Genomic DNA, 19,669 nt, shown 5'->3' on the forward strand with positions numbered 1-19,669 from the left:
CAGAGAGGTTATGGCAGCAAACATGATGATTCGGTTCGAACTGGATCTAGCAGTCCTGGGGAGTGCTGGTACTCAGTGTGATGGAGCTGGAGATTTTACTGCCAACACAGAGTGACTGTGGTCTTTCTCTTAAGAAGTCCGAGATCCAGTTACAGAGAGAGGTGTTGCGACCCAGCAAGGACAGTTTACCCACCGGTTTCTAAGGGATGATCACATTAAACATTGAGCTAAATTAGATAAACAGCATCCTGGCGTATGAGGCATCAATGTAATAGCTGAGATCAGAGGGCAGAAAATCCCAACTCTGTGACCATATTCTGCGGGTTGCCCCCAGCACATAATGTTGGTTTTTACTGTATGTTTTGATGCACATGTGATAAATAAATCTGAATACTTAATGACTTTGGGCTGTCTGTGAAGGGCAAATACTACAGGAGCCAAGGTGGAATGCACTAACATCTGTTATCTTGATATTACCTGTGGCACCTGTACCTCCTGCCCAATGGATATTCATCTCTACTCTGAACTGATTCCACAACCTACAGACTCACTTTCAAGGACTCTTTACAACTCATGTTCTCAGTATTTTTTCATTTGCACACTGGTTGCTTTTCCATCTTTGTTCAGGTATAGTTATTCATAAATTCTACTTTATTTCTCTATCTTCCTGTAAATGCCTGCAAGAAATGAATCTCAATGAAGGATATAATAACATACGCACCTTGATAATAAATGTACTTCTACTTTGATTGTGATACTTGTTCAGGTCGAGTAGACTGTAAGCCAGTGATGAATTGGATTTGGAATTGGTTTCAGTGAAAAGCTTGTCTTGCATACTGTTCATACAGCTCAAATTATCATACAAGTGCATTGAGGTAGAACAAGGTCAACTGATAACAATGCAGGAGTTGAAATGCAGGCTCTTGCTCTCATCTGTGTGTGATCATCCTTTTGTGAGACTGTCATTGGCATCGAACAGCATCACCATCACTGAGAGCCCAGAATCAGTATCCTGGATGTTACCATTGACCAGAAACTCAACAGGACAGGCCAGGGAAGAGAGTATCGCAGTGAATGATTCAACTCCTGATACTGTAAGGCACAGTTCGGGGGTGTCAGGCTAAGATGAGTGCCGTATCAGCCATTCTTAAGAAACTCCACACCATCCTGCACGAAGTAGACACCTGACCAAAAGTCATACAATCATAGAACACTACAGCACAAAAGCAGACCCTTTGGCCTACCAAATCCATGCCAAACTGTTATTTTGCCTAGTCCCATCAATCCATACCTGGACCATAGCACTCTATAATCCCGTCCCCCCCTCCCATCCATGAACTTATTCAAACTTCTTTAAAGTGTTGCAATTAAACATGAATCCACCATTGCCACTGGCAACTCGTTCCACACTTGCACCACTCTGTGTGAAGATTAAAACACTCCTCATCCTCCTGCGCTCAAGGGAATAAAGTCCTCAACTATTCAGCCCTCCCCTATAAGATGACGATATACGAGCAGATTTAGCCCATTTGGCCCATTGAGTTGCTCCGCGAGTTCATCATGGCTCAAGCCCCCTAGTCCTGGCAACATCCTTGTAAATTTTCTCTGTCAATCTTATCGACATCCTTCCTGTAGGTACTGTAGATGAGCAGGACTGTCCAAAATACTCTGAATTTGCAGATATCCGATCCACCACTCTGACCACTCTCACTCTTCACCACTAGTACAATCCGTAAACTTTCGATGCTGGGTAAGTTAAAACTTGGTTAAAAGTGTGGAGATTGCCACTTTTTAATCTTTGAAATAATGGACTTGGAACCTTTTAGAATGTAGAGCAGGTACAGTACATGTTCTATAGCTGACAATGTTGTGCTGACCTTTTTAACTTATTCTAAGATCAATCTAACCCTTCCCTACCACATAGCCCTCCATTTTCCTTCATTCAGGCTCTTATCTAAGAAGCTCTTAAATGCCCCTAACGTACCTGCTTCTACAACCATCCCTGACACTCTCTGTATAGAAAGACTACCTCTGACACCCCCCATACTTTCCTCCAAACACTTTAAAATAAATCCCCTCTAATTAGCCATTCCCCTGTGAGGAAAGAAGTCACTGGCTGTCCACTCTGTCTATGCCTCTTATCATATTGTACAGCTGTATCAAGTCACTGCTCATCTTCCTTTGTTCCAAAGAGAAAAGCTCTATCTCGCTCAACCCATCCTCATAAGACATGTTCTCTAATACAGGTAGCATCCCGGTAAGTCTCCTCTGCGCTCTCTCTAATGTTTCCAGATCCTTCATATCATGAGATGACCAGAACACTGACTGGAGTTTTCTGGAGCTGCAACATTACCTCACAGCTCTTGAACTCAGCCCAGCTAATGAATGCCAACACACCACATGGCCTTCTTAACTACAACTTGTGCAGCAACTTTGAGGGATCTATGGATGTGAACCCTAAGATCTCTCTTTCCTCCACAGTGCCATTAACCCTGTATTCTGTCTTCAAACTCAACCTTTAATAGACATTCCATTCTGCAACTGGGTGGATATCCCATCAACAAAAACAGATCAGTCCACAAGCGGTCTGGTATGGTTTTACAGAATGAATGGCATAAGTAGTTTAACTTACAATGCAAGGGAAAGCAGTTAGAATGAGGGCCTCCCCCAGGGTCTTGTCAATTTTGTGGGTGATAACTAAACACATGGGAATTTCAGTGTATATCAGAAAGGAAGCCAGACCTGAAAATGTTAACTATCAAAGACCCCACTTGCCCCTGACATTTTCTCATCTCCCCCCCTCCCATCGGGAAGAAGATATAAAAGCATGAAAGCACATACCACCAGGCTCAAGGACAGTTTCTACCCTGCTGTTGTCAGACTCTTGAGTGGACCTCTTGTACAATAAGATGGAATCTTGGTCTCAAAATCTACCTCATTAAGATCTTGCACTTTATCATTTGTCTGCACTGCACTTTTCCTGTAGCTTTTACACTTCATTTTGCATTGTTACTGTTTCAACTTGTTCAACCTCAGTGCACTGTGCAATGATCTAATCTGTACGAACAATACACAAGACAAAACTTTTCCCTGCATCCTGGTACATGTGACAATAATAAGACAATACTCAATTACTGTTTGTCTCTCCACAGATGCTGCCTAACTTGCTCAGTGGTTCCAAACCTTGATTTCAGACTTAGCCTCTGCAGGTTTTGATTTCCTGTCATGAAGCATTTGAAACTGCACTAGGATTTGAGGAAAACTATGGGCAGTGGACAAAGACGCAAATGCTCCTCTCCATCTGCCCTCCCATTTGTGCTCCCCCCCTTCTTCCTCAGGAACACTCACCTTTCTGCTCTTGCAGATAGTCTGCATTCTCTTTCAGCCACAGCTCCGTCTTCTGTTCCACCTCTTCCTCATTCAGTAGGTACTGCACAAAAAGCACAGGCCACAATCAGGGCTGGAGTCTGCCTGACCACCAAACCTTCAGTGTGGCTCAGTGAAAGACACACATGGCACTGCTCTTTGGCAGGTCAATGAGAACTTGTCATATTGCACTATAACATAGAAAAAGGCCCTTCAGCCTATCTAGTCTGTGCTGAGCTTTTATTCTGCCTAGTCCCATTGACTTGCACCTGGACCCTAGACTTCTGAAACCCTCCCATCCATGGACTTAAAACATCTATTAATGTTACAACTAAATCTGTATCCACCACTTTGGTTGGCAGTTCATTCCACATTTGCACTATCCTCTGGGTGAAGATATTCTTCCTCAAGTTCCTCTTAAATATTTCACCCTTCACCCTTAACCCATGACCTCTAGTTCTAGTCTCACCCAACCTCAATGTAAAAAAAGCCAGTTTGCACCTACCCAATCTACATCCCTCATTATTTGGTATACCTTTATCAAATCTCTCCTCATTCACCTACATTCCAGGGAATAAAGTCCTAACCTATTCAACCTGTTCCTATCACTCAGCCCTCAAGTTCTGGCAACACTCTTGTAAATTTTTTCTATACTGTTTCAATCTTATTAATATCTCTCCTGTAGGTAGGTGACCAGAACTGCACGCATTACTCCACTTATGGTCTCACCAATGTTTTATAGAAATTTAGTATAGCATCCCAACTGATTTCTGAAAGCTAATATACCAAAAACTCTTTATACAACCCTATATATTTGTGGTGTCACTTTCAAGTAAGGATAGATCTGTATTCCCTGATCCCAGGCGACCACAGGCATTTTGTACACTCCATGACTAGTTAGTTGCTGCCCGTTTTGCTGCTGCTGTTTAGGGCAGAAATGAAAGTCCTCCATCTCTTCTGTCCTTGGCCATCTTCTCTATTGTGTCCCAGATGACTGGAGTCCACTCTTAAACCTCAGCCTGGAAACTGGAGCACAGCTTATCTGTGCTGGACAATCCCATTTCAATTAAGAAAATAATCAAACTCTGAGGAAAATTGCAGTTACACAGTGACTGCGTTGATTCCCAACTTCTCATGTTCATGATGTGCAAACATAAAGACAAGAGATTCTGTAGATGCTGGGAATCCAGAACAGCACACAGAAAATGCTGCAGGAACTCAGCAGGCCAGGCATTATCGCTGGAGGTGAATAAACAGTTGATGTTTCAGGCTAAGACTCTTAATCAGGACTGGAAAGAAAGGGGGTAAAAGCCAGAAGAAGAAGTTAGCTGATAGGGAGGAGTACAAGATGGCAGGTGATAGGGGGAAACAAGATATGGGGGAAGGTGGTGGGTGGAGGAGTGGGAATGAACTGAGATAGGTGGAAGAAGAGAAGAGCTAAAGAAGAAGAAATATGATAGGAGAGGACAGTGGACCATGGAATAAAGTGATGAGGAAACCAAAGGTATGTTTTGGACAGGTTAGAAGAAGAGAAGGGGTGAGAGGGGAACCAGAGGGGAATGAAAAGAGAGAGATCAAAGCGGTGAGAAATAATGCCTCCACTGATTGACTCTTATGCATGTATAGCCTACAGAAGGTGTAAACCACTGTGCATCCTGAACCCATAGTTCAATATGTTTCTACAGCAGGGAACTGGATGGACACTCAAGGGAGAATAATCTGCAGGCTTACAAGGAAAGGGAAGACTGATTGCTTTTCTTGGTGCCAATGTAGACTCAGAGGGCGGAATGGTTTCTTGTGCCATTAAAAAGATAAGTGATTCCAAAGCATCTTTAATAGAAAGAACATCCAAAGCAAAGCTCATCCTAACAACTCTCCCAGGGCAGAGATTTATGAGAATGTTGCTAGGACTCGAGGAGAGGTTAGACAGGATAGGCCTTTATCTCTTGAAATGTAGAAGATTGGGAGGTGATCCTACAGAGGTGAATAAAATCATGAGGGGCACAGACAGGGTGAATGCACTTAGTCTTTTCCTTAGGGTTTGGAGAATAAAAAATTAGAGGTTTAAAACTAGAGATTTAAAAAGCAACCTGAGGGGCAACTTCTTTGCATAGGGTTAGTGGGATATGGACTAAATGGGACTACCTTATGGATCAGTTGGGTGGAAGGACCTGTGTCTGTGCTGTGTTACTCATACAGGTGAGGTATAGAGCTCAGGTCAGAGAGCGACTGCGGGGAAAGTGTGGCCATCTCCCTAAAGTGCCCTGTGATCCAGCTTCCAAAGCTGAAAAGCCAACAATCTGCCCACACTACTTAGTCCCACAGTAGTTTCACCAGTAACAATAAACTATTATATAAAGTTACCTCTCCTAAGAGAGTGCCTACAAAAAGAGAAACCATCAAATGTGATTACAGGATTGAAACCAGATTCTGAACAATTTGATGGTACAGATGGCTAGAGAAGTGTTATTGTTTGGTCCTTTCTTTTAGTACAGCAGGTGATCTACAATCTCATATTTCCTAGTAATAATGACTGCACAATGAGCTTACCCTATCGATTTCCTGGTCATCAATTCCATTCAGGTCAAGTTCACCTTTCTGAGGATCGGCTCCTGTGAGGAGAGAGAATAAATAACATTTTCAGTGCATAAGGTGCCCCTTATGTGCTCAGCTCTCTGGCCTGGTTCAGAAGCAATATTTACTTTTGTCCTACATTGAACACACAGCAGTACAGCACAGTCCAGGCCCTTCAGCTCACGATGTTTTTCCAACATTTTAACATCCTCTAAGATCAATTTAATCCTTCCCTTCTATAAGCCATCTGTTTTTCTAACATTCATGTGCCTATGTATCTAAAGAGTTTCTTAAATGTCCCTAATGTATCTATCTCTACCACCACCCCTGGCAAGGAGTTCCACATATCCGCCCTCTTTGGTGTAAAACTATTTCTGATTCTCCCCCCATACATTCCGCCAACCACCTTAAAATTATACCACCTTCTTGTATTATCCATTCCTGCTCTGGGAAAGGTATCTCTGGCTGTCCACTCTATCTATGCCCCTTATCATCTTGTACACATCTATCAAGTTACCTTATGTACCATACTTAGATATGATCTCTGAACAAACCCGGGAACTTTTAAGGAGAGTCAGTAAACACTTGATCAGATAAAGGTTTAGTCAAAGAGAAGTTTGTTGTTCAGTCGTTAAGACGAGTCCAACTCTTCGTGACCTCATGAACTCCTGCACACCAAGCCTTCTTGTTGGAAACTGCATCCCTAAGATCGCCCAAGGTCATACGCATTGTCTGAGTAATATTATCTATCCATCATAGTCTCTGTCATTCTCTTCTTCTTTTACCTTCTGTATTACCTAACATGACAGTCTTCTCCAAGGAATCCTGTGGCCAAAATATTTGAACCTTTGTCTTACTTCAGTGGTTGGTAAGTTGATGGCAAAGATCCTGAGAGGCAGGATTTATGAACATTTAGAGAGGCATAACATGATTAGGAGTAGTCAGCATGGCTTTGTCAAAGGCAGTTCGTGCCTTACGAGCCTGATTGAATTTTTTGAGGTTGTGACTGAACACATTGATAAAGGAAGAGCAGTAGATGTAGTTTGTTTTTTTTTTTGTTTTTTTTTAAAGCTATTATTAATGCTTTTTGAGTTAGTGATTTAGATGCATATCATATTATTACTGAGTTAAGTATTGTATGTAAGGAGTTTTTGCTACAACAAGTGTATGGGACATTGGAAAAAATGTTGAATTTCCCCATGGGGATGAATAAAGTATCTATCTATCTATCTATCTATCTATCTAGTGTATATGGATTTCAGCAAGACATTTGATAAGGTACCCCATGCAAGGCTTATTGAGAAAGTAAGGAGGCATGAAATCCAAGGGGACATTACTTTGTGGATCCAGAACTGGCTTGCCCACAGAAGGCAAGAGTGGTTATAGATGGGTCATATTCTGCATGAAGGTTGGTCACCAGTGGTGTGCCTCAGGGATCTGTTCTGGGACCCCTACTCTTCTTTGGATATGGTGCAACTCAAACTACCTGCGTCTCAATATCACCAAGACCAAGGAGATGGTGGTGGACTTTAGGAGATCTAGGCCCCATATGGAGCCAGTGATCATTAATGGAGAACGTGTGGAGCAGGTTAAGACCTACAAGTATCTGGGAGTACAGTTAGACGAGAAGCTTGACTGGACTGCCAACACAGATGCCTTGTGCAGGAAGGCACAGAGTTGAATGTACTTCCTAAGAAGGTTGGCGTCATTCAATGTCTGTAGTGAGATGCTGAAGATGTTCTATAGGTCAGTTGTGGAGAGCGCCCTCTTCTTTGTGGTGGCGTGTTGGGGAGGAAGCATTAAGAAGAGGGACGCCTCACGTCTTAATAAGCTGGTAAGGAAGGCAGGCTCTGTCGTGGGCAAAGTACTGGAGAGTTTAACATCGGTAGCTGAGCGAAGGGCGCTGAGTAGGCTACGGTCAATTATGGATAACTCTGAACATCCTCTACATAGCACCATCCAGAGACAGAGAAGCAGTTTCAGTGACAGGTTACTATCGATGCAATGCTCCTCAGACAGGATGAAGAGGTCAATACTCCCCAATGCCATTAGGCTTTACAATTCTACCGCCAGGACTTAAGAACTTTTTAAAAGCTATTATTAATGCTTTTTGAGACGGTGATTTAGATGCATATCATATTTTTTTACTGAGTTAAGTATTGTATGTAATTAGTTTTGCTACAACAAGTGTATGGGACATTGGAAAAAAAGTTGAATTTCCCCATGGGGATGAATAAAGTATCTATCTATCTATCTATCTATCTAAATGACCTGGATGAGGAAGTGGAGGGATGGGTTAGTAAATTTGCTGATGACACAAAGGTTGGAGGTGTTGTGGATAGTGTGGAGGGCTGTCAGAGGTTACAATGGAACATTGATAGGATGCAAAACTGGGCTGAGAAGTGGCAGATGGAGTTCAACCCAGATAAGTGTGATGTGGTTCATTTTGGTAGGTCAAATATGATGGCAAAAATAGTATTAATGGTAAGACTCTTGGCAGTGTGGAGGATCAGAGGGATCTTGTGGTCTGAGTCCATAGGACACTCAAAGCTGCTGCGCAGGTTGACTCTGTGATTAAGTAAGCGTACGGTGCATTGTCCTTCATCAATCGTGGTATTGAGTTTAAGAGCCGAGAGGTAATGTTGCAGCTATGTAGGAGCCTGGTCAGACCCTGGGAGTAATGTGCTCAGTTCTGGTCACCTCACTATAGGAAGGACGTGGAAACCATAGAAAGGGTGCAGAGGAGATTTACAAGGATGTTGCCTGGATTGGTGAGCATGCCTTGGAAGTAGATACAGAGGAGAGGTTAGCGGTAAGTTTTTTTACGTAGGGAGTGGTGAGTGCATGGAATGGGCTGCCGGCAACGGTGGTGGAGGCGGATATGATAGGATCTTTTAAGAGACTCCTGGAGCTTAGAAAAATAGAGGGCTATAGGTAACCCTAGGTAATTTCTAAGGTAAGGTTTCATGTTTGGCACAGCTTTCTGGGCCGAAGGGCCTGTATTATGCTGTAGGTTTTCTATGTTTCACAATCAAGCCTCCTAGTTAGCAGTCAGGATGCATTTTTTCAAGTATTGACGTTGGATCTTCTTGCTGTCCAACGAACTCTTAGCACTTTCCTTCAGTATCCAAGTTCAAAAGCGTCGATTCTTTTGTATTCAACCTTACTAACAGTCCAGCTCTCAGCTATACATCAGAACTGGAAATACCACAGACTTGACTATATGGATCTTTGTAGACAATGTTATATCTCTGCTCTTCAGTATTTTACCTAAATTTGCCATTGCTGCCCTTCCCAGTAGTAAGCGCTGTTTAATTTTGTGGGTGCATTTACCATCTATAGAAATCTTTGAACTGAGGCAGATAAAATCTGTCACTGCTTCCACCTCCTTTCCATTAATTACCACGGAGTTAATAGGGCTGGTCAACATAACCTTAGTTTTCTTAACAATGAGCAACAATACTACAAGAGGAGGTCAGGAGAGTCTGAAAAGAATAAACTCGAGATTCTGCAGATACTGGAAATCTTGAGCAACACAAGTGAAATGCTAGAGGAACTCAGCAGATCAGGTAGCATCTATGGAGGGGAATAAACAGTTAGCATTTCGGGCTGAGACCCTTCATGGTGATGATGGGTCCTGATGAAGGGTCTCCACCGGGAATGTCAACTGTTTATGCATCTCCATAGATGCTGCCTGACCTGCTGACTTCCTCCAGCATTTTGTGTGCTTTAATTATGTATTATCTCTGAACAAACCCAGGAGCTTTCAAGGAGTGTTAGTAGGCACTGAATCAGATAAAGGCTTGGTCTAAGAGGCAGGTTAAAAGAGACTAAAAAGAGGGAAGGAGGTAATGAGACTAAGGGGGGAGGGGAGTTATGAAGGCCAATGTACCAAAAGTTCTCTTTACTTACAGAACATTAAACATCACAGCACAGTAAGGCCGTTCAGCCCACAATATTGTGCTGACCTTTTAACCTGCTCGAAGATCAATCTAACTCTTCCCTCCTATAGAACACCCCACCATATCTTTATTCCATGTGCCTATCTAAGAGTTTCTTAAATGTTCCTAATGCACCTGCCACTACCATCACCCCTAGCAGGGTGTTCCATGCACCAGCTACTTTCTGTGTAAAGAACTTACCTCTGACACCCCCTCTATATTTTCCTCCAATCACTTTGTATTAGTCATAATACTTCTGCTCATTGACAATGTACAACATTCTTGGCAGTCGCTAGCCAACAATCAGTGTATTCTAATTGTTCAAATATCCAAATTTAAAATGATAAACATATTATTAGAATGAAACAGAAAGGGCTCCTCTTGTTCTGCAAGAATTCTCAGCAAGTGCACGTTGTGTCTTTCACCACTCCAGTGTTTCTGTTAGATGTTACCCCGCTTTACTGAGTGAGTTGTAATGGAGATGAACTTGGTGCAGGTGAAATAATCCAAATTCTCCCTTTGGGTCCTCGCTCCGGGGGACAGCACTGAGACATCACAATAACTGAACACAGCCACCAAGCCCAGCTGCTGGTACAATGCATTTGAAACCCCATCCACGGGACTGAAACTTTTGTTTTTTGAAGAGCTAGGTGTTTTAAGCGGCCCCATTAAAGTGCAGACTGACCCTGCCTGAGGGGGATTTCCTCAGAAAGGGAGAACCAGTCAGGTTTTTTCAAACCGCAACTAGAACAGGGTTATGGTAACACTGTGCTGCAGCTGCTGGACAAGCAAACAAAGGCTTTGACTACTGATCCGATGACGTGGATATGAACTTCATCAAGGGAGTTCAAATAATTAAATCAGTCTGGAATTAAAAAGTAGTCTCAGATTGTTATAACCCCCCCCACTGCTTCTTTTAACATCCTACAGGGAGGAAATTTACCATCCTCACCACTCTAGTCCATCTGTGACTCCAGACTCATTAATGCAGTTAAATGACCTGAGACAACCTGTAACAAAGCTCAGAAGGGAATCAATTTAAGAAACTTCTGCAGACGTTCTGTTGAACATCTCCTGACTGATTGCAGCATGGTCTTATACAGCAATGCAAATGCACAGGGAGAAGCTGCAGTGAGTAGTAGACTCTTCCCAATACATCACGGGCACATCCCTGCCCACTATCGGTGGTATCACAGAAGATGCTGCCTCAATAAGGCAACGTCCGTAATCAAAGATTCCCCCCCCCCACACCCATCCGGGCCATGCCATTTTCTCACAGCTACCATTGGGCAGAGAACATGAGGTTCCACAACACCAGGGCCAAGAACAACTCCTTCCCTTCAAATATTCTGTCCTTGAATAAATGAACTAAACTCAATCACTGCAGTTTTAGCAACACTATGGCCTTTTGCACTAAAGTACACTCGATTATTTTTGTTCTAATTGTGTTTTCTTGTAAAATCTTGAATAACTTATGTTTAATTTAATGTAGGCCTGTCCTGGGGTTGGAAGACTGTTTGTGTGCATGTGTGAGAGAGGGAGGACCAAGACTTGTGTGGCTGCTGTAGTTTCGTCACTTCTTGTGTTCTGTGTTGTTCTGCCAAACATGGTGGACACGCTGTGTTGGCGTCGGAAAGTGTGGTGACACTTGTGGGCTGCCCCCAGCATGTCCTTGGGTGTGTTGGTTGTTAATGCAAATGGTACAATTCACTGTATGTTTCAATGTACATGTGATAAATAATTTTTAATCTGAAACTCCAATCCGAATTTATATTTTTCTTGTGAATGCTGATTATCTGATGATCTGTGCCTGTGATGCTGCTACAAACTTTTCATTGTACCTGTGCCTGCATGTACTTATGCAGATGACTATGAACTTGACCTTGACTTTGAATTAGGAGTGGAGCATAAATGCCGCACCATCCAAATACAATGAATGGTTAAAAAATGCAGTTCATCGCTCAGGCTAGAAATTTGCGCAGTTTCATTTGTACAAAATTAGAATCCTGGACAGGGATGGTTTAATGGCACCACGGGGTTCCACACACCACTGTTCCTGCACCTCTGCATTAACTCAGCAATTCATTTAAAGCCAACATTTGCATGCCCTGAGAGCCCTATTTTATCCAAAGTCTCATTCCTGTCATGCCAGGAGTCAGCATTACATCATTATATTAACATCCAAAGTCAACTTCAAAGAAAAAGTTATTATCTATCTATCTAGACCAACAAAAACTAATATGCAAAAGTAGACAAATTGTGCAAATAAAAGATAATACTGAGAACAAGAGTTGTAAAAACCTCAGGAGTCATGGGTTGTGGAAGCAGTTCAAATATGAGGTGAGTGAAGTTATCCACGCTGGTTCAGGCACTTGATGGTTGAAGGGTAATAACTGTTTCTGAACCTGGTGGTGTGACCTTAGACTCTTGTACCTTCTGCCCAATGGTGGTGGTGAGAAAAGAGATGGCCTGAATGGTTGAGGTCCTTGATGATAGGTACTGCTTTCTTGTGGCAGTGCACCTTGAAAATGTGCCCAATGACAGGGAAGGCTTTGCCTGTGATGCACTGGGTGGTGTCCACCACGTTCTGTAGATCCAAGGCTCATTCCAGCACCATCATGGGCTCCCTCAAACATCTGACCTGACCATACCGATCCTATGTTAGATGTGGGTTACAGAGCAAAGCAGCACAGATAAAGGCCCTTCAGCACAATGGGTCCATGTTGACCACGGTGTCCACTCAAAACGTTCTTTCCAAAACGTCAGCATCTTACAAACACGTATTCCTGAACTAAACCTTACATCACAGAGAAAAGACACCTAAGCTAATTTCTCAGCATCATGCAAACCTCCTTCCCAGCAGACCCCACTCCCCTCTTCCACTCAACACTCGCTTGACTCCCATCAGCATTATCTTTTCTGATGAAGGTATAAAGCAGGCATTGACTCACTCTCTCCTGAACCACCTCTTTAGCCACATGTTAAACAGTATTATCTTCCTACTTCTGGCCTCACTAGCATGTGGCATGGGTAACAATCCTGAGATCACCACCCTGGAGATCCTGTCCTTTAACTTAGCACCTAACTCTGGAACTCACTTTGCAGGACCTCATCCCCTCTCCTATCTACAATGTCATCGGTACCAATATGGACCACGCTCTGGCCACTCACCTGCCCACTTAAGAATGCTATGGACTCGATCTGAGATATCCCTGCCCCTGGCACTCAGGAGGCAACGTACCATCTGATTAACTTGTTCTCATCCACAGAACATCCCAGAACATCCTTTCTGTTCTCCTAACCAATGAATTTCCTAATTACCTTGCCTCTTTTCCCCTTCTTCCCTGATGAGCCACAGAGCCAGAGACCCAGCTGCTGTGGCTTTCCTCTGCTGGGTCAACCCCCAGCCTCCCCCCTCCAAAAGTATCCAAACATGTTCTTGAGAGGAATGATTACAACAAGTTCATGGTTGATCTGACTGAAATCTCAGTTCTGTATTCCTGCCTACACCTGTTATCCTTAAGCCTCACTCTACAACTTATCAAGATTCTACCCAGCTCTGCTTCAAGAATATTCAAAAACTCTGATGGCATTTTCCTATGACAAAGAGAGATCACAAACCCTGCCAGAGGAGGACATAGAGTCCGATACATTTAAGAGGCATTTACATTGGACAAAGCACAGAAGGATCTGATCCTAATCTGGGCAAATAGGATGAGTGTAGCTTGGCAAAAGGGTTATCATTGACACGGTGGGCTGAAAGGCCTGATGCTGTGGAAATTCACAAGAGAGTCCAGATGCTGGAATCTGGAGCCATAATCAATCTGCTGGAGGATCTCAGAGGGTGAGCAGCATACGATAGCATAGTATAACACTATACAGTGCCAACAATGCAGATTCAATTCCAGCTGCTGTCTGTAGGGAGCTTGTACATTCTCCTTGTGACTGCGTTGGTTACCTCCAGGTGCTCTGGTTTCCTCCCACATTCCAAAGACATACAGATTAGAGTTAGTAAGTTGTGGGCATGCTATGTTGACACGGGAAGCGTGGCGACACTTGTGGGCTGCCCTTGGCACATCTTCAGACTATGCTGGTCATTGACGCAAACAACACATTTCACTGTATGCTTCGATGTACAAGTGACAAATAAAGCCAATCTTTAATTGTCAACATTTTGGTTCGAGCCTCTGAATTCCCCAACAAATTTACGTTAGATATTTACATTTGTGTCCCTGACTTTGGTACCTTGCACGTCTAGGACCAGAGAACACAGCCTCAGTATCTACACTATGCTACCTATCATAACCATTTGACACCTTCCAGAGTAAATAACTGCAGATGCCCCAGTCGTTTATCTTGTTAAATCTCCTGTACACCTTCCCCAGTGCCTTTGTGCATTATTGCTAAACAGATGCCAGATCCTAGACTACCGAGGTAAAAAAAAAAGGTGACAGATTCTGGAATCTGGAGCTTATAATAAAATGAGAATCAGATTCACAATTATTATCATTGACTTAGATTATGTGTTTTTTTTGTTTTGCAACAGTAGTACAGTGCAAGTATATAAAATTATCACACAAACAAACAGTGCAAAAAGAAGAAATAATGAGGCAGTGCTCATGGACTGCTCAGAAATCTGTTTGTGAAGGGGAAGAAGCTATTGTTGAATAATTAAGTGTGGGTCTTCAGGCTCCTGTAACTCCATGATGGGGCAGTCAGAGGAGGCCATGTCCCAGATGGTGAGGGTCTTTAATAATGGATGACACAGCCTCTTGAGGTTGTCCCTGATAGTGGGAAGGATTGTACCATGATGCAGCTGGCTGAGTATACAACCCTTTGCAGGTTTTTCCAATCCTGTGCATTGGAGCCTCAATGCCAGGCGGTGATGCAGCCAGTCAGAATGCCAAGCAGCATCTACGGAGACCCTGCACCAGCATCTATGGACTAAACCTTTGCTTCCACATATGCTGAGTACCCCACAGAGTTCCTACAATGACTTGTTTATTGCCCCTAAGGTAAGGAAGTTACTTAAAGAATCCATCAATCGCACAGATTGCTGAACACTTTCTGTAGATGTACAGAACCTAACAACTGGGAGAAAGATAAAACTGAAGAAGATTAAGTGAAGCCCTACAGCAAGACTGAATGGCATTATCTCATCATACTGTGCAGTCCCTTTCTCTCTCTGCAGATCAAACCTGCCTCCATGACAGATTCCCTAGGGCACTGAATCAGAACAGCAGGGTTCCCTATGCATGGTGTGTAACAACCAGCAAAAGCTCACAGTCCTGAGGACAGATCCTAAAAGTCTCTCCTTTTGAGAAAAACACTTTCAACTAAATACGAGAATCATAGACCATAAGATTAAAAATATTCAGCCCTTCGAGTCTGCTGGCACAGAAACAGCTCCTTCGGCCCATCCAGTCCGTGCCAAACTCTTATTCTGCCTAGTCCCATCAACCTTCACCTGGATTGTAGCCTTCTATATCCCTCCCATCCATGTATTTATCCAAACTTCTCTTAAATTTTGCAATAGAACCTGCATCCACCACTTCCGCTGACAGCTCGTTCCACACTTGCACCACCCTCTGAGTAAAGAAGTTCCCCTTCTGGTTCACCTTATCCAATAGTGGAAGAGGCCAGGATCAGTGGGTACAGCCTCCGAGTACAAGTGCAGCCCTTTAGAACTGAGTTGAGGAGGAATTTCTTTAGCTGGAGGGTAGTGAATTGGTGGAGCTGTGAAGGCCAAGTCATAAAGTATATTTAAAGCAGAGGACAGGTTCTTGATTAGTAAGGGTGTCAAAGGAAAAGGCAGGAGAATGGGATTGAGAGGAGAAATAAATCAGCCATGACAGAATAGTGGAGCAGACTTGATGGCGTAATTCAGATCCTATGTCTTTTGATCTAATGGATTCAGGACCACATCCAGTAAGTTACTGAGAGTCCCAGCTTGAGCACCAAAGTTCTATTTCAACTTGGATAATAGATACAGTGTTATTATTGGCTTGCACACATTTGCAAAGAGCCTTTCAAAACTGCAGGACAACCCAAAGGGTTTTACAGACTGTGACGCATTTTGGAAATGCAGTTAATCACTCCTTTAGGAACAACTGCAGTCAGTTTATTCAGAGCAAATTCCTACAGGCAGCTGGAGACACAAGAGACTACAGATTAGGAAACCAATCAGATGAAGGAACTAGGGTCCAAAGCTCCGACTGTCCATTTCCTTCCACAGATGCTGCCTGACTTGCTAAGTTCCTCCAGCATTTTATCCATGCTGTTGAAGATTTCCAGCATTTGCAGAATTTCTTGTGTTTCTGTAGAGGACAGAAAATGCTGCATATATTGGTATTGTGGAACCTGAGAAAAACATGTACAGGTTTGACAACTGTCTATTCCTTAGGCACACAGAATTACAATGGATTTATAGCAGTGAGACAGACCATGATGATGCTCCACAGGGGATCTCCTCCAATTTATGTCATCTCACTCTCAGTAATCCTTCTATCTTTGTGTATATACAGTTTCTTCTCAAACCAGTTATTTTTCATAAAGGTCTCCATGATCAACCATTCCAGTTAGTAATGCAACGTGAACACTCTAGCCCACTACATATTATTCTGTGTACACTGCAAATATATGATGATATAAGTGCATTTATGCACATTTTATTCAATATTTGTACTTTAACCTCTAACTTTAATTTTTTTTGTATAATTCCATCTACTCTATCATTGTTCAAAGTTGACTTTTGTTGCATGTTGTGCCCTGAGCAACACACCACAGTAAATTCCTAATACATGTAAATGTATATGGCGAATAAAGTTGACCCTTGATGTAATCTCGACTTACTCTGGGGAAATAGTTACAAAAAATTGTAAAATTAGTCAGCTCAATCATGAGTACTAGCCTCCGTAGTATCCAAGACACCTTCAAGGAGCGATGCCTCAGAAAGCTGGTGTCCGTTATTAAGGACCCCCATCACCCAGGACATGCCCTCTCCTCACTGTTACTGTTAGGAAGGAGGTACAGAAGCCTGAAGGTACACATTCAGCAATTCAGGAACAGCTTCTTCCCCTCTGCCATACAATTCTGAAACGGCTACTGAACCCATGAACATCACCTCACTTTTTAAATATAATTATTTAATATATATATGCATACTGAAAAAGTAAGGGCGGAGCTTAGGATGATGGCACTTAACAGTGACTCCTTTTCTTGCATCTTTGGAAACAGCTCTATTTCTGTCTTTAGTATCTCTCTTTTTCCTTTTCAGGGTTCTTCTGAAGACCCCTGACCTGGAGATACACGCTGACTTCGGTTCTTTGCGGGAATGGGACCTGCTCTCAGGGCCTCATGACCTGCCGCTTTTCGATTTGCCAAGGACGCGGCCTGAAAGACTAGTGTGCCTTCAGGGTGCCGGACTTTTGTGGCTCTGGAGGTGGGCGGATTCGAGGTCGGTGCCGCTGCAGAAACCTGGTGTGTTGTAGGAGGACACGGAAGATCGAAAGCAGCGAGCTGGCTGCTGGCTGTGTGCCCAGAGACCCAAGCTCCTTTGGCACAGAGCCTATAAAAAGCAACGCAACAGACTTTTGACACCATAAATTGGTGAGTTGTTTTGTTATGTCTCCCCTCTCACTGTGAAACGGGGACACCTCTTTTTCCCTTATTTGGGAGAGTGAGAGCCCGTGGTATGTCGAATTACCGGGTGAACGAGTAGTCTTTGGGGTACTGCAAGCCTGTGTCTTCATTGCTGCTTTGCTGCACGTTTGAGTGCTCAGTGGAGGGTGCAGATGCTTTTTTGCTGGTGGGGTGGGGGGGGGGGGGTCGTAGCTTTGCTGCTGTTTATGTGTAGAGGGGAGCTGGGGGGTACCTTGGGGTTCTAACATTTAACTGTCATTCATTCTTTGGTGCACTCCTCTGTTTTTCGTGGATGTTTGTGAAGAAAAAGAATTTCAGGATGTATATTGTATACATTTCTCTGACATTAAATGTACCTATTGAAACCTATTGAACTCCCTGTAACTGATTCACTTATTTTTTTCTTTCTATATTATCATGTATTACATTGAACTGCTGCTGTTAAGTTAATAAATTTCACGATGCAGGCCGGTGATAACAAACCTGATTCTGATTCAAGAATAACTACCTTATTTAATTGGCTCTTGGTTTTGGAATCCCTATGAGTAAAACATTCCCATCAAGAAGGGAGCTCACTGCCACCTTCTCGAGGGCAATTAGGGATGGGTAACTATATGTTGACTTAAACTGTGAAGCCCACTTCCTTGAACAAAGTGAATAAAAAAGGTACCTTACCAAACTTTTCAAAGATCTAAATTCCCTGAACTTTTCTGATCAGCTTAAGTTCTCTGTTCTGCAACTAATCTAAGAAAGCTCTTTCTTAGCCTACTCCAGTCTTGGATTCTTTCTATAACATGTAGAGCACTATGCCACAGTACAGCAGTGAGATCTGACCCACGTTCAACAATAAACCAAAGCAACCAGCAATGTTATGACAGAATATTGAGAGAGGATGCTGTATCAAACCAGACAGGATGGGCTGATTTTGTGTGCCTTCCTCTCACAAATAGACCATCACCACGGCAAACTGTCCGGTCAGCAGGAAAGATCATTGGCTGCAGTCTACCATCACTGCAGGACTTGCATGTGTCTGACACCAAGAAGTGGGCAGGAAAAATCACTGGAGACAATACCCACTCTGCAAAAATGTATTTTCCAAAAGCTCCCTTCTGGAAGGCTCTAGAGGGTTTTAAAAACAAATTTCTTCTCCCTGGCAGTCAATCTGATGAACCATTCTTTTAGGACTCCCCACCTGCACATGTATTACCCCCATCACTGCACTGCACCAGACACCACTTTTTATAATGCTGTTTACACTGTAAATACATTGCTGGTATTTATGCAGATTTTATTCCATATCCATACTTTAACCTCTAATTTTATTTTTATATAATTCTTTATTCTGTATAATTGTTAAATTATGTTGTGTTTTGTTGCATGTTGTGCCCTGACCAACACATGTACCTGTATATGGCCAATAAAGTTGATCCTTGATCCTAATAATGGCTTAGTGTGCTGGATTATATATTAAACCCTAATCACTACATTTTAGCAACATTATGACCAACTTGATCACTTTGCATTAAATGGACCATGCTTTTTTTTTGTTCTAATTGTTTTTTTCTTGTAAAATTTGCTGTAATTTAAGTTTAGAGTCGAGGAGCACTGCAGCACTGAACTGTTAATTTGCCTCATCCCATCAACCCACACCTTCAGCATAGCCCTCCATTCCTCCCATCCCTGTATCTTTCCAAATTTCTCTAAATGTTGCAATGGAACCTGCATCCATCACTGCCACTGGCAGCTCGTTCCACACTGAGTGAAGATGTTCCCCTTCAACATTTCGCCTTTCACACCTACCCTATGACTTACTTAATTTGCGTTTGCTTGTGAATGCCTGTGCTGCTGTTTTTCACTGTTTCTTGATACATGTGACAATAATACACCAGAATAAAAGTTATGAGAGAGCAAGGGAGAGAATGAAAATTTCTATGAATGTGACCTTATGATAGGAGAAAGAAAGTGGGAGACAGTGCCTGTGGAAAAAAATAGGAGAGGCACAGATCAGATGGACAGTAACAATCTTTTTCTCAGGATAGGGGAATCCAAAACCAAACGGCATAGCTTTAAGGTGAGACGGGAAAGATTTAAAAAGTCTAAGAGGCAACTTCGTCACACACAGGGTGGTGAGTATATGGAACGAGCTG

General features: G+C 42.8%; 1 protein-coding gene across 3 annotated transcripts in view; it reads right to left on the minus strand.

Annotated features, from left to right (window-relative positions):
* Positions 1–19,669, minus strand: part of brf1b (BRF1 general transcription factor IIIB subunit b) — a 445,784-nt gene that overhangs the window by 87,624 nt on the left and 338,491 nt on the right. For all 3 annotated transcript variants that reach the window (XM_073039442.1, XM_073039443.1, XM_073039444.1), the window contains 2 exons: positions 5,917–5,978; positions 3,349–3,430 (listed from right to left, as the gene is read on the minus strand). In XM_073039442.1, the coding sequence (XP_072895543.1) occupies positions 3,349–3,430; positions 5,917–5,978 (144 nt within the window). The remainder of the gene's footprint in view (positions 1–3,348; positions 3,431–5,916; positions 5,979–19,669) is intronic.

Source organism: Hemitrygon akajei, chromosome 3, assembly GCF_048418815.1.
Source record: "Hemitrygon akajei chromosome 3, sHemAka1.3, whole genome shotgun sequence".
In the NCBI taxonomy this organism is placed as follows: domain Eukaryota; kingdom Metazoa; phylum Chordata; class Chondrichthyes; order Myliobatiformes; family Dasyatidae; genus Hemitrygon; species Hemitrygon akajei.